Raw genomic sequence first — 14,688 nt, 5'->3', positions numbered from 1 at the left:
GGCTCTGTGCTGACAGTGAAGAACCTGCTTGGGATTCTCTCTCTCTCCTTCTCTCTCTGACCCTCTCCCACTCACTCTCTCTGTCTCTGTCTCTCTCTCTCAAAATAAATAAATAAACTTAAAAAAAATAACATGATTAGCGATTTTGCTGAAAGGAAGAGAAGAAAAATTCCATGGGATCGTCATCATCATTTATGAATGAGGTATACGTTTCTTACTCATCCCAACATCGTCAGCCCAAGCTGCAATGTCCTCAGGAAGAAAAGTCTGGAGGCGGAAGGTACAGGGCAGCACTGCCCACTTAAAGGCTCTTCCTGCTACCTTCTTTCCGCCAGCCCCTACCATCCTGTTTCAGAGGGTAATGTAGCCACCGGTAATAAAACTTTCCTTTGCCTCCTTTCTGCTACAGCAGGTGGGGACTAATGACACTAGGATGTGTGAGCTTCACCGGGAGGTGACAGATTGTCAGGTCACCGCTTCACAGGTGGTTAACCCCACGCTCCCTACTAAGCAGGCCTCTCTTGGTTGCAGTTGACAGAAACTCACCTCGAACTTGTTGGCGCAGGAAGGGACATTTATTGAATTGCAGGATTGCAGTAAGGGCAAGACTGTGTTTGGGTCCCGGAAAGGGTAGACTCTAGGAATGGAATCCTGTCTGGACTCTGCTCCCTCTTCAAGGAAGCTTATGCTCTCAGATGGGCTGTGTCCACATGATTCCAAACTGTAGGCCTCTGGCCTCACTCCTGAAGGCTTCCCCTGTAAAGCTGAGCTGTTCCACTTAATTTCTATTCAAAAAATAGTGGTGGGGGCCATAGGCACACCCTGTCACCCGGAGCACAGTGTCCTGTGACTGGCACTCTCCACTACAACCCCATGGGGGAAGGAGTTCCCCCAAAGGTGGTACCACCCACCAAAGGGAAGGGAGGTGAGGAGGCAGAACAACCAGGACCCTCTGTGCTGCCCCACCCAGGGGCCTTCATGACAGCGATCACCAGTCAGTGCTTCGTACTTTCTGCGGGAAGCTTGCATGGGCCTCCGTTTGCATGGTTTGGACCCAAGTATGTCCAGAAGAATGATGACGTCACAGAACTGAGGTTCCAGAAGGCAGAGTGGCCCAGCGCTCCCACCTTCTTTAGAGCATGGGGAGCTGTGAACTAGGCGGGGCTAGAGTATAGTTCATGAGGAAGAGACTCTTCATTCTACTGATTCTTGAGGAAAGCCCTGGCTGTCTGGGACCTGGGGTCAGAGAGGGGTAGGAGAGAGGTAAGCTTCGGAAGGGGAGGTGAGAATGCATCTACCAGAGGCACCATATTCCCCATGGAGACCCCAAGGGGGGACTTCATGGGTAGAGAGAGAGCTCACCCGCTTCCCAAGGCTCAGTGACCCCTGGCAAGTCTCGGAAGGAACCTCCTGAGTCAGGGTGGAGCAGGGTTGCATGGGACACACTCATACTAAAAAATTATTTGTTGTTTGTCTGAAATTCTAATGTAGTTGGGCATCCTGTAAAATTTTCTTTACTAAATCTGGTAACACCAGGGGGAGGGAGAGAAGCAAAAGAATGTTCACAAGCTCAGGCTGGTACGGAGTGAGCTTAGAAGGCATCTGTGAGGAAACAAGGCCATTAGGGCAGCCATCTTGCCCAAGCAGAAGCTTCCTGACTCTGCAGCCTGTGGGTGGAGGAACCTAGGCCTTTGCTCTCGGGAACATACACCTGCTTTCAGGGGAAAGATACGCATGCACACACCCACCACACACACACACACACACACACACACACACACATGCACACAGTGACAGAAATAGCCCCATTCTGTGTTTTCATGGCATTGATAGTTTTTTTTTTCCAATGTTTATTTATTTTTGAGAGAGAGAGAGAGAGAGAGAGAGAGTGAGCGGCAGAGGGGGAGAGAGAGAGGGAGACACAGAACCCAAAGCAGGCTCCAGGCTCCAAGCTGTCAGCACAGAGCCCGATGCTGGGCCTGAACCCATGAACCACGAGATCATGACCTGAGCCGAAGTTGGATGCTTAACCGACTGAGCCAGCCCAGGTGCCCCATCCAGTTCTTCACCAAGCTTCCCACCACCTTAGATTTAATATCCATTGATGATTCTTGCCCAAACTAATCTATGATGGCTGCAGAGTGATGATTTTCCAACCTCATGACCACCTCCACGTTTATCACTCACCATCTTATTGTCAGGAAGAGCTCCAACCCCATCCCCGTTATGTATCTGTTTGTCTATTTATTACTATTAAGGACTCAGGGATTCCTATCTCTTTCACTAGATTATAATCTGTCACTATCATTATTTTTTTCAAAGACGCTCTAGGCCCAAGGTGGGGTGCTAACTCATGACCCTGAAACCAAGAGTGGCTCGCTCCACCAACTGAGCCGGCCAAGCTCCCCTGTCACTATCTTTATTTGTGTTGATGGCCAAACTGTCCCAGACTACCTTAGAAACCATTCTGTATTAATTCTGTAGCTATGATACCAAAAGCGTAAGCAACAAAAGAAAAGATAGAGAAAACAGTCTTCATCATCATTGAATTCTTTTGTTTCTAAGAATACCATCAAGAAAGCGAAAGGCAACCTACAGAATGCGAGAAAATATTTGCAAGCCATGTATCTGATAAAGAATTTTTTATTTTTTAAAATTTATTGTTTTTAATTTTATTTTTTATTTGTTAAGAGTTACATCGAAATTAGTTAGCATCTAGTGCAACAATGATTTCAGGAGTAGATTCCTTAGTGCCCCTTACCCATTTAGCCCATCCCCCCTCCCACACCCCCTCCAGTAACCCTCTGTTTGCTCTCTATATTTATGAGTCTCTTCTGTTTTGTCCCCCTCCCTGTTTTTATATTATTTTTGTTTCCCTTCCTTTATGTTCATCTGTTTTGTCTCTTAAAGTCCTCATATGAGTGAAGTCATATGATGTTTGTCTTTCTCTGACTAATTTCACTTAGCATAATACCCTCCAGTTCCATCCACATAGTTGCAAATGGCAAGATTTCATTCTTTTTGCTTGCCGAGTAATACTTCATTGTATATATATACCACACCTTCTTTATCCATTCATCCATCGATGGGCATTTGGGCTCTTTTCATACTTCAGCTATTGTTGATAGTGCTGCTATAAACATGGGGGTGCATGTGTGCCTTCAAAACAGCACACCTGTATCCCGTGGATAAATGCCTAGTAGTGCAATTGCTGGGTCGTAGGGTAGTTCTAGTTTTAGTTTTTTGAGGAACCTCCATCCTGTTTTCCAGAGTGGCTGCACCAGCTTGCATTCCCATCTGATAAAGAATTTTTACAACTCAATAAAGAAGGACAAATAACCCAACTAGAAAATGGGCAAAAGATCTGAATACTGAATTTCCCCAAAGATATGCAAATGGCCAAAGAGCACATGGAAAGATGCTCAGCATCATTAGCCACCAGGAAAATGCAGATCCAAACCATCATGTGTACGACTTGGCACCCATTAGGAGAGCTTTGATCAGAAAGACAGTTAATAACAAGTGTTAGCAGGGGAGGGGGGGCCTGGTGGGCTCCGTTGGTATACAGCATGGTGACTCTCAACATCAGGGTCATGGGCAGAACCTACTTTAAAAAAAAAGAGTAAATTGAATTAAAAAAACAAACAAGCGTTGGGGCACCTGGGTGACTCAGTCAGTTGAGCCTCTTGATATCAGCTCAGGTCATGATCTCACAGTCTGTGGGCTCAAGCCCCGCATTGGGCTCTGCGTTGACAGTGAGGAGCCTGCTTGGGATTCTCCCTCTCTCCCTCTCTCTCTGCCCCTCCCTAGCTTTTGTGCTCTCTCTCTCTCTCTCTCTCTCTCTCAAAATAACTAAATAAACTTTATAATTTTTTTTTAAAAGTAACCAGTGTTGGTAAGGATGTGGAAAAGCCGATGGCAATGTAAAATGGTACAGCCACTTTGAAGTCAGGCAGTTGCTCCAAAGTTGAAACTTGAAGTTACTCTATGGCTCAGCAGTTCCATTCCTTGGCGTATATGCCCGAAGGAATGAAAACATTTGTCCACACGAACACTTGTGCGTGAATGTTCACAGCCCCGTCATTCATAATAGCCCCAAAGTAGCCCAAAAGTCTATAAAACGATCAATAGAGAGACAAAAGAAGGATTCATCACAAGGAATGAGATCCCAGTGGCTGCCACAACATGAATAAATCTTGAAAACATTGTTAAGCGAAAGAAGCCAGGCTCAAAGGCCACCTGTGGTGTGACTATTTGTGTGCAGTGTCCAGGTTAGGTAAATCTAGAGAAATGGAAAGTAGGCTTGAGGTGGGCAGGGGTTGGAGGAGGGGTGGGTTAGTGACAGCTAGTGGGTATGGGGTTTCCTGTTGGGCTGACGAAAATGTTTTAAAATTGACCGCGATCATAGTCGCACGGCTCTGCAAACACACTATTGAGCTGTACGCTTTAAATTAAGTGATTGTGGGGCGCCTGGGTGGCGCAGTCGGTTAAGCGTCCGACTTCAGCCAGGTCACGATCTCGCCGTCCGTGAGTTCGAGCCCCGCGTCAGGCTCTGGGCTGATGGCTCGGAGCCTGGAGCCTGTTTCCGATTCTGTGTCTCCCTCTCTCTGCCCCTCCCCCTTTCATGCTCTGTCTCTCTCTGTCCCAAAAATAAATAAAAAACGTTGAAAAAAAATTTAAAAAAAAAATAAATAAATAAATTAAGTGATTGTGCGGTATGTGAATTATGTACTGTGAATTTTATCTCAATAAAGCTGTTACCAAGAAAGTGTTCCAGATTTGGCCAGTGGGTGCCCCTCTGAGCTGGCTCTCATGTCCATTTGACATGCCCCAATCCATATTTTGAGCACTTTCTTACTTTCTAGCACAAGATAATTCAGACTTATTTTATACCCTTTCCTAACTCCAGCCTAGGAATCAACCTTTGTCCCAGAAGTCTTGCTTCCTATTTGGGGGGGAATGCAAAACCAAGATTTAGGCATTTATCATTTCCTTTTATCATCATGACAACCCTAGTAAGTGGGTACTGGCATATCTTCATTTTACAAATGAGGCCCAGAGAGGTAAAGTATATTGCCCAAGGTCACACGGCAGCCCAACCTTTGAAAGCAGGCGACGTGAATCCAGAGTCCCCGCCCCTTGCACCTCCCCCTCCACACACACACACACACACACACACACACACACACAGAGTGTGAAAGTGAAGTTTATTTCTTCAACAAGGTCACTTTTACTTGAGTGACACCAGTTTTTTTTTTTTAATTTTTTTTTTAACGTTTATTTATTTTTGAGACAGAGAGAGACAGATCACGAATGGGGGAGGCTCAGAGAGAGAGGGAGACACAGAATCTGAAACAGGCTCCAGGCTCTGAGCAGTCAGCACAGAGCCCGACACGGGGCTCGAACTCACATACCGAGAGATCGTGACCTGAGCCGAAGTCGGACGCTTAACGGACTGAGCCACCCAGGCGCCCCGAGTGACACCAGTTTTGAGTGGAAACAAAGGTGTAGAGCTTATAAGACAGCCTCTCAGGAATTGCACAAGGCAGGGTATACCCTTGGGAAAAGTCACATATCATGCGTCTGGGAGCGTGGGGTTGAGGGCAGATCAACACCCAGTGGCCTGGCCCTTCCTACGAGAGCACATGTTCAAATCCACACACGCAAGTACCAGTAAAGTCCAGTGCTCATCAATCTCCTTTGCCAGCCTCACTCCCCACCCCTGTACCCAAATGCTGCCCATAGCCAGGTGTCCTTTACAAGAGAATGGCTAAAAGAGGAGAAAACCTATAGATGAAAGGAGATCAGCCTCAGTTTTTCACTGTTGACACTGGGCAATGGCTACATGGAGATTCATGATCTTATTCTCTCTTATTTTGTAAGTGTTTGAAAGTTTCTGTAGTAAAAGAAAGTATAAAATGGTGAGAGGAAAGAGAAATAGCCAGGCGGGGAGCTGTGAGTGAGCCGGGACATTTGGCTGCTCTCTCCAGATTCCTCAGGTGCTCAGAGGAGACCAGCAGCACGTCTGGGAGATCCTCGGGACCACAGGCCCTCAGCTGCACCTTCTCCCCTCCGAAGACGATGAGGATGCTACTCATGTCCTTGGTCAGCTGCCTCGTTGCCATAAATGAGGCCAAGCTCATCAGTCGCTGTGACTTGGCCAGAGTGCTGCACAAGGAGGATCTGGATGGGTTTGAGGGCTACTCCCTGAGTGACTGTGAGTGCCGCTTTCTCACACTCCCGCCCCCCCCTTCCTCTTCTGCTCCTGGTCACCTCCTGTGTGGCCATCTTTCCATCATTTATCTTTCGAAGCCAAGTTCAAAAAGCAGCCCTCCCCGAGAAGCCCCTCCCAACATTCTATATTCCTTCCACTGAATATTATTAACTGAGCACTTACTATGTACCGGGAACTATTTTAGGGGCTGGGGACAGAGACATCAACAAAGCCCCTTCCTTCACAGTGTTCGCATTCTAGGGGGAGAGGCGAGTCCCAAACAAACACACAAACATATGAAGCACTTCCCGGTGGTGATAAATGTTATGCAGCAGAATAAAGCCAGGGGAGTGAGAGGTAACCTTGTCCTTGAAGGGGAAGTCAAGGAATACCTCTCTGAGGAGGCGACATTGAGCAGCACTGAATGAGGCAAAGGACCGGGTCACCCAAATGTCTGGGGAAGAGCATTCCAGGCAGAGGGAGCAGGCAGTGCAAAGGCTTCGCCCTCCTCCATGGTGGGGCTAACTTCCTTTTGCCCAGATTTTGCACACACCTGTCTTGTGCCGTCCTTCTCGTTTTATCTTGTCTTGTGGTCCTTTAAGGGGTGCGTCTTCCTTCTTGCTGAAGGCACCAGCTGCCTTTGCCCCAGCTGAATGTCCCTCACTGGGCTTTGCACGGGTCATGGCACACAGTAGGCGAACATCAAGTGCAGGAGATGCGGATGGACAGCGGGATGATGAGCGGTTGTACTGAGGGGCAGGTGGATGGACCGAAGGGCGAGGAGAGAAGCTAATGGGTGTTTCCGGCCAGCTTGCCCCGTCTAGCCTCTTAGGCCTTGTTCCTTTCTTCTGCTTGCCCGTCTCCCTTTCTCCTCCGTGTCCTTTGTCCCTCAGTTCAGAGCCCTCTAAAAACCTTCTTCTCCCTGTTCTAAGGGCTGTGCCTGGCTTTTGTGGAGAGCAACTTCAACCTATCAAAGGTAAATGAAAATGCAGACGGCAGCTTCGACTATGGCATCTTCCAGATCAACAGCCACTATTGGTGCAATGATCACAAGAGTCACTCGGAAAACATTTGCCACGAGGACTGCAAAGGTCTGGCCGGGGTCTCAGGGTGGGAGAGGTGAGAGGATGAGTGGGGTCTACTCACAGGACTTCTCGTCCCACTCCAAGCCTGGGAATGCACCCAGGAATGCCTTTGCTGAGCAGAGGATTTCACTAGTGGCTACGACGCCCCTCTGGTTAGGAGATTCTCCGGGGTGCAGGCTCCAGAAAGGCTCTGCACACCCAGTAACAGAGGACAGCAGCGGCCAACATTTATCGAGAGTGTGTTGTATACTAAGCACTTCACATGCCAGCTTCTCGTGCGGTGGAAACTATTACGATCCCCGCTTTACAGACGAGCAAACTGAGGCTCATAGAACCAGTGCTGAATGCCAGACTGGTGGCCCTGAAGGCTCAGCTCTAACCATCAAGTCCTGACTTTGGTCAATGGCCTGATTGATTCGAGGCCAAGGGCAAACTCCCCACCTCAGAGCCACTCGTGGAGGCTCCACAGGTCCATGACTTTGCCCCTTACTCCCTCTTTCGTACTCTGATCAACATCCCTGCACTCTTCACCTGAAGAGCCTCTCTCATTAGGCAAGGTTTACCTTGGCCTCTGTGCTGCCTGTTTTGACATTTCCTTTCCCTAGAAACCCTCAAACGTGGCGCGAACCAGCATGTACCCTAGCTAGGATGTGTGGTAGTAAACATACATTTACTCCTGCCCCTCCTGCCCCCACCCCTAGCCACCCTTGACCTCTAGCAGCCATTGTAGGGATATCTCAATGGGCCTCTGGGAGGGAGCCCTTGCCTAATCTGGAAGGACTCAGCCCCTGGGGGGCGGGGAGAGCCGGTGTCTGCCTCAGTCTCTGGGACTGTCCTCTGTGTTCTCACAGGTATTCTCTGTCTCCCCTTCAGAACTGCTGAGCCCCGATCTTCTCTCAACCATCAACTGTGTGAAAAAGATTGTGTCTGGAGCAGGGGGAATGAAGAACTGGTGAGGAGGTCACTGTGGGACTAAGTCAGCAGGCAGAGCCCCAAGAAGGATGTAGTGACAGGAGGGGACAGGAGGCAAGGACTCGACCCCTTCTAACCATCTAGAAAAATGTGGGAGAGCGGCGCGGCTTGGAACTGGGACTTACAAGACTTGGGATCTGGGTCTTTCTCTGATGTTGTATTAAAACTGTTTTGGACACAGTAGCAAAGGAACTTGAGTTAGCTGAGGGAGATGGCTTCGGAGGGGACAAGGTGTCTCACCGAGCTTACCCAAGGGGTCTCTTCTCTGGAAGAGAACGGAGGCAGAGCTGGGAACTGTCAGTGTGGCTTTCCTGACAAGTTTCTGCCTCCTCGTGCATTTCCTTCACTACTTTCTTTGTAGAGCAGTATATTCTGCTCCCCATTCCAGAGGACAGACTGTGGCTGCCCCCAAGTTAACAGGCTAATGTTCTGAGCAGTCACGGAGACTGGCTAGTCTCAGCCCCAGAGTCCAAGGGGCTGGGATAGAGAATCTGATTGGCTCAGCTTGGACCCATCATCCCCGAGCGGTTCAATGAGCTGTAGGTGTGGGACCAGTTAAGCAGCACCATCATGCTGGCCACGGGTGGGGGGTGGGGCTGGCCCTCTCCATAAGTCGCAGCAACATTTTCTATAAAAGGTGTGTAGCTCCTCAGCTGAGCAAATACCCCCAAAGCTGTCAGCTTCCCAGTGGTAGACAGTGCAATGGTTGCTTCACTTTTCTGAGCTTCAAATTGGAGATAGATAGATAGATACATAGATAGACAGACAGATAAGTTGCCTCTACAGGTGTCTGTGAGGATGGAGGGGGTTAAGTGCCTTGTCTACTCTAAGAACACCATGCGGAAGAGACGCTGACGGCTACTAGGGATGGCCCTCTCTGGAGGGAGAGTCGATAGTTGCCCCTGAGATTGACGGATTGGTTATTTATTTATTTATTTATTTATTTATTTATTTATTTATGTATTTATCTTTCTGTTTGTTTAGTGACTCTCAGACTTGTAAAATGGTGCACTCCCCCTTTGGGGCCAGAGGAGGATTTGAAAACGTGGGAGCATACTGGACGGGGGGAGGAGCCAAACACCACAGATAAGAGAAATTTAAAGGAAGGCTCAGAGGGGCCACAGGGGGACAGACCAGAGAGCGAGCGGTGAAGGGGGTTCTGTGCATTGCCGTGCTGTGCCGTGCGTTCACTAAGTGCTGGGTCATGGATGTGGAGAAGGAGCTACTAAGTAGGAAGCAAGAACCCAGCCGCCTTCTCTCCACAGGGTGGCATGGAGGTTGCACTGTGCGGGCCGGCCACTCTCCTACTGGATGACGGGGTGTCACAAGGAATGAGACAGGCGTGGAGTCATTCCAGCGTTCCTCTTCTCGCCTGGGGATTCTTCATGTCTTCTTCCTCTTGCCTCCACTTCACGTTATTTGCTTTCCTTCCCATGTTCAAAAAGGACTGACCGGAGCCCCAGGAATAAATGGTTTTCTAGGGCTTTCTCCTTGCACCCATCCAGGCCCAGGCCCCTGGTTCCTGACTGTCATTCGCGAACCAAGAGAGGACCACAGTGAAGAAGTTGTTATATTTGGGGAATTATTAAAGCATTCCTTGTGCAAAGAATGTGTTGATTTATTCATTTTTCATTCCAGATATCTTCGAGTACCTAGTATGGCAGGAGGGTGGTGGGTACTAGAAGAAGGAAGGTAAATCATAACTATTGTTCTTGAGGTGTTCACCATCTGCCTGGAGAAGCAGCGACATACACGAACACTGGCTACAGCGAATGAGTGGATACATACAACGAATACACGGTGCTGATGTGGAGTTGAACCTGCAAAATGACAACGCAAAGACAGAAAAGGGGCAGTTGGAGGAATGTTCCACCCATGGCTACAATCGGAACTGCCTGAATAAACTGTCCCACCTGGGCCACTGCTGTCCCTACTTCTGAGCCTTAACTGCTTCAGCTCTGAAGTGAGAGGTTTGACATTTGAGCGGTTCCCAGACTTTTGGATTTCACAGACCAGTAAAGCACGAAAAAAGTTAAGGCCATGTTAACATGTCCAACTTTTTATTTTAATGCCCAAGAAAGAGTATGAATCACAACAACTATCCTCTATCAGCATCTCCTCATAAAACAGTTTTTACATGAAAAATGAAGGTCAGGGTGCCCGGGTGGCTCAGTTGGTTGACCGTCGGTCTTCGGCTCAGGTCATGATCTTGCGGTTTGTGGGTGTGAGCGCCGGCGAGGGGCTCTGTGCCCACAGCTCAGAGCCTGGAGGCCGCTTCGGAGTCCGTGTCTCCCGCTCTCTCTCTGCCCCTCCCCCATTCGCACATGCATGCTGTCTCTCAAAAATAAATAATATTAAAATAATTTTTTAAATGAGGGTCAGATTTATAGGATAATGGAATAGATTTTGTTTTATGAAAATATTTTTTTTAACCCTGCTTATATTACCTTTTCTTGCTTTGGCAAGGACTGGTGAAACCTTCACCGCAGACCAGCAGCAGTCTGAAGGCCACTGCTTAGAAACCTCAGGAGACTTGTTTTGTAAGGCCCCTTCTGGCTCAGACATTCTAGGATTAAAATAAGGATCATTAGGACCTACTTTCCCTCTCAGTGTGTTAGTCCTCAAAATAGCTATTTGGATGCCGAGAGCGGCCCTTCTGCACAAGCACCATGAGCTCCAATACTGGTGCCCTACCTGGCCTCACTCTTTGATTTTTTCAAATTTATCTCTCCTTCTTACCCTGCTTGCCAAACTCCCACATCATCTCACCCCAACAAGCACACACGTACACCAATTCATCAAAATCACGTAGGGAAATCAGGGAATGCTTTTTAAGGATTTCATTAATGGCTTAATGAGTTATAGTTTGATTTGTATATTTAACATTCATGAAAACATTCTTAAGCCAAAGGATTGCATCTTTAGTGGTCATTGCCCACACAACGTAGAGAAATCCAAATTTTTAAGTTCAGTAGGTAACTTACTAACTGCTAGTAGTCTAAATCTTCTCCCGGAGTGAAGAGGAAGAAGGCTGCCATAAAATTGTCCACACCCAGGGATCCTGTAAGCTCACCCTTTAGACCCTACTGTAAAAATACACTTGACTAACGGTGCCTGGGTGGCTCAGTCGGTTAAGCGTCCGACTTCAGCCCAGGTCATGATCTCACAGTTTGTGAGTTTGAGCCCTGCTTGGGGCTCTGTGCTGACAGTCTGGAGCCTGCTTCGGATTCTGTGTGTGTGTGTGTGTGTGTGTGTGTGTGTGTGTGTGTGTGTCTGATTCCCCCCTGCTCGCACTCTGTCTCTCAAAAATAAATAAATATTAAAAAAAATTTTTTTTCAACGTTTTTTTAATTTATTTTTGGGACAGAGAGAGACAGAGAATGAACGGGGGAGGGGCAGAGAGAGAGGGAGACACAGAATTGGAAACAGGCTCCAGGCTCCGAGCCATCAGCCCAGAGCCTGACGCGGGGCTCGAACTCACGGACCGCGAGATCGTGACCTGGCTGAAGTCGGACGCTTAACCGACTGCGCCACCCAGGCGCCCCCCAAAAAGAATTTTTTTTATATACACTTGACTAGAAGCACTAAATTCTACGACATTGAGACAATGGAGCTGCGGGAGGGGAAGTAGAGGCAGAGACCCGCCCCAGAGCGGGAGGGGCGAAGGAGAGGTCCGGGGGATAGCCCCCGCCCCACCCCGCGGCGAGCTTGCCCCGCCCCTCGCACGAGCCCCTTTTTAAAACGCGCGGGCGCGCCTTGCGCAGGCGCGGTGCCACTCAAACCTTAGTCGCGCCTGCTCCTTGGTGGTAGGATGGCGGAATTGGTCTCTTTTAACGGTTCCCACCGAGAGTGACAAAACCTTGCTGGTGTGGGAGCTGAGTTCTGGACCCACGGCCGAGGCCTTGCATGTGAGCCGGGCCAGGAGGGAGGGAGGGAGGGAGACACACCCCCCCTCCCCGTGACTGGGAGTCTGAGTCTGGCCTTGAGCACCTCTCGCGCCTTGTAGTCTCCGCCGAGAGGAATCTTAGTTCTAGAGGGGAGCTTTGCAGTCTCAGCCCCGACAGATTTTTGAGAGGTAACTCTCAACAGCCAGCACATGTTGCCTTCTAATGCTTCTCGAATCCTGGGATTTCAAAGGGAAATCTTTTCAACGAAACGAGAAGTGCTTTGGGCTGCGTGTGCAGGAGGGCTTAGGGACTAGAAGGCAGTTTTGTTTCCTGGGCGTGAGATTTCATGCACTTACTTGGCGTGGGACCACCCCACAGCATTCTCTGTTCGCAGTATTCTCCCAGTTTGGCCTTCTGTATTCGGTCCGAGTCTTCCCAAACGCTGCAGTGGCCCGTCCTGGTTTCTACGCCATCATCAAGTTTTACTCAGCAAGGGATGCTCACAGAGCCCAAAAGGCATGCGACCAGAAGCAGCTTTTTCAGAATTCTCCAGTGAAGGTGGGTCCAAGTAGGAAATTCCTAACACCACTGGGACGAAGTGTTGAATTCAGCAATAATAGACCAGGGTTGGTATACCACTGTGGTTTACAGAATGCTTTTAGATGCATTGCTACACTGATCCTCCGGTTTCCCTGGGTTTTTTTGGTTGTTTTGTTATGTTTGTTTTGTTTTCAGATGAAGAAACTCGAACTCAGGATAGTTAAGTGACTTACTTAAGGTTCATGACAGTAACTGGAAGGGAGAGGTCAAGCCCAAACTTACTGATGTTCAACCCTGTGTCATTTTTTGGTGCCCCTTAATTTAACAAAGCTTCACAAGAAGTCTTGTTTCTAGTTACTATTATGGGGATTAAAAAAAATTTTTAATAACGTTTTTATTCAGTTTTGAGAAACAGGGCATGAGCAGGGAAGGGGAAGAGAAAGAGGGAGACACAGAATCAGAAGCAGACTTCTAGGCTTTGAGCTGTCAGCTCAGAACCCGATGTGGGGCTCGAACTCATGAATCCTGAGATCATGACCTGAGCTGAAGTCGGACGCTTAACCGACTGAGCCACCCAGGCCCCCCTCTATTAGTTGTATTATAAAGGATGCTTCATCGTCATTATCGTCGTCATCACTCTCAAGCTGCCTGTCCAGCTTGAGACTCAAGACAGCTTGAGATTCAGCTTGAGACTATTCCCTTCAACTCCCGGGAAAATGGTTAAAACATTCTTTAATACACCACAGAAACTTTATTCCATACCAACATGCTGTCCATTTTGCTTTCCCAGAGTCCCAGAATTATATTTCATTATGTGCCTCAATTCAATCACCATTTCCTTATCAAGGGCCATGTCAATTCCTTTGAATAAGTTGAGTGAGGCTTAGATTGCCAAACCTTTCACTTTATAATTGTATGTTTTCATCAGCTTTGTCTAACTGGCTTCTTAGTCTAGCTACTTCCTACGGACTTGACTGCCTATTCTTACCCATATGCCCTTCCTTACTGATTTAATCTGGATCGAATCTAAGAATCCTTCTCAAATGTCTGAGTATACTGTCTCCACTTGTTCAACACTGTCTTCAATCCTGGCTCCACTCCCTATGATTGAAATGATCACCTGTCAGGCATTCCTGAGTTTGCAAGCTTCTAGCCTGTGAAGATGTCACCCAGCCACTCAGCTATTACAGATTATGAAATAATTACTTTGTATCAGTTGTGAGTAATGAGGTGTTTTTCTCTCATTGGACATTAAGACCATTTCACAAATGGATTTTGAGATTTCACAGCATAAAGCCCAAAGTCAATATATAGCTGACAGGAGAGAGCATTCTATTAAATTTCTTTATTTATTTAACACAGAGCCTTGGGTTACCACCACCACCACCACCACCCCCCCCACCCCACCGCCTACTGAAATTGTTGCCCAATTTACTTATGTGTTCCTTTATACTTTGGCAAGTACACATAGTTTCTGGTTGTTTTTTTTGTTTGTTTACCTTTTATAAATACATATTTAAAAAGAACATATTAAAAAAAATTTTTTAATGTTTATTTAAAAAAAATTTTTTTAACGTTTCTTTATTTTTGAGACAGAGAGAGACAGAGCATGAACAGGGGAGGGGCAGAGAGAGAGGGAGACACAGAATCTGAAACAGGCTCCAGGCCCTGAGCTGTCAGCACAGAGCCCGACGCGGGGCTCGAACTCACAGGCCGTGAGATCATGATCTGAGCCGAAGTCGGACGCTTAACCGACCAAGCCACCCAGGCGCCCCTAATGTTTATTTTTGAGAGACAGAGTCAAAGCATGAGCGGGTGAGGGGCAGAGAGAGAGGGAGACACCTAATCGGAAGCAGACTCCAGGCTGTGAGTTGTCAGCACAGAGCCTGACACGGGGCTCGAACTCACAAACTGTGAGAATCATGACCTGAGCTGCAGTCGGATGCCCAACAGACTGAGCCACCCAGACGCCCCAAGAATAACATCTTAC

At 47.9% G+C, this 14,688-nt stretch overlaps 2 protein-coding genes across 18 annotated transcripts in view; both read left to right on the top strand.

Moving 5' to 3' along the window:
- Positions 1-1,018: 1,018 nt before the first annotated feature.
- On the top strand, positions 1,019-10,632 carry LOC131497277 (lysozyme-like protein 6). 5 transcript variants are annotated; one of them, XR_009254858.1, is made up of 5 exons: positions 1,019-1,263; positions 5,991-6,217; positions 7,147-7,333; positions 8,173-8,325; positions 9,537-10,632. XR_009254858.1 is itself a non-coding variant. In XM_058703466.1 (5 exons), exons 2-5 carry the CDS (start codon positions 6,082-6,084, stop codon positions 9,604-9,606), a joined length of 444 nt encoding a protein of 147 aa, XP_058559449.1. In that variant the 5' UTR covers positions 1,075-1,263; positions 5,991-6,081; the 3' UTR covers positions 9,607-10,632. The 5 variants fall into 5 exon arrangements, 3 of the variants coding, with proteins under 3 accessions (XP_058559450.1, XP_058559451.1, XP_058559449.1); XR_009254859.1 differs by having other exon boundaries at positions 1,050-1,263; positions 7,147-7,305; XM_058703466.1 differs by having other exon boundaries at positions 1,075-1,263; positions 7,147-7,305; positions 8,173-8,251.
- Positions 10,633-12,209: 1,577 nt separating this feature from the next.
- The window catches only part of LOC131497272 (RAD52 motif-containing protein 1-like), a 58,630-nt gene continuing 56,151 nt past the window's right edge, over positions 12,210-14,688 (top strand). For 11 of the 13 annotated variants that reach the window (XR_009254855.1, XR_009254853.1, XR_009254854.1 and 8 more), the window contains exon 1: positions 12,210-12,716. Coding sequence is in view for 7 of the 13 variants with exons in the window: in XM_058703452.1 (XP_058559435.1) it covers positions 12,381-12,716 (336 nt within the window). In the remaining 6 variants the exon portion in view is untranslated. The remainder of the gene's footprint in view (positions 12,717-14,688) is intronic. The other 2 variants (XM_058703446.1, XM_058703445.1) reach the window with 1 other exon arrangement.

The sequence above is a fragment of the Neofelis nebulosa genome, chromosome 16, assembly GCF_028018385.1.
Source record: "Neofelis nebulosa isolate mNeoNeb1 chromosome 16, mNeoNeb1.pri, whole genome shotgun sequence".
Classification (NCBI taxonomy): Eukaryota; Metazoa; Chordata; class Mammalia; order Carnivora; family Felidae; genus Neofelis; species Neofelis nebulosa.
The sequence above is the reverse complement of the archived record's forward strand: the minus strand, read 5'-3'. Positions and strand labels throughout refer to the sequence as shown.

Coding starts and splice junctions, on each gene's coding strand:
- LOC131497277 (XM_058703466.1), top strand. CDS start 6,082: ATGAGGATGCTACTCATGTCCTTGGTCAGCTGCCTCGTTGCCATAAAT. Junction 6,218..7,146: donor GGGCTACTCCCTGAGTGACT/GTGAGTGCCGCT, acceptor CCCTGTTCTAAG/GGCTGTGCCTGGCTTTTGTG. Junction 8,252..9,536: donor GCAGGGGGAATGAAGAACTG/GTGAGGAGGTCA, acceptor TTCTCTCCACAG/GGTGGCATGGAGGTTGCACT.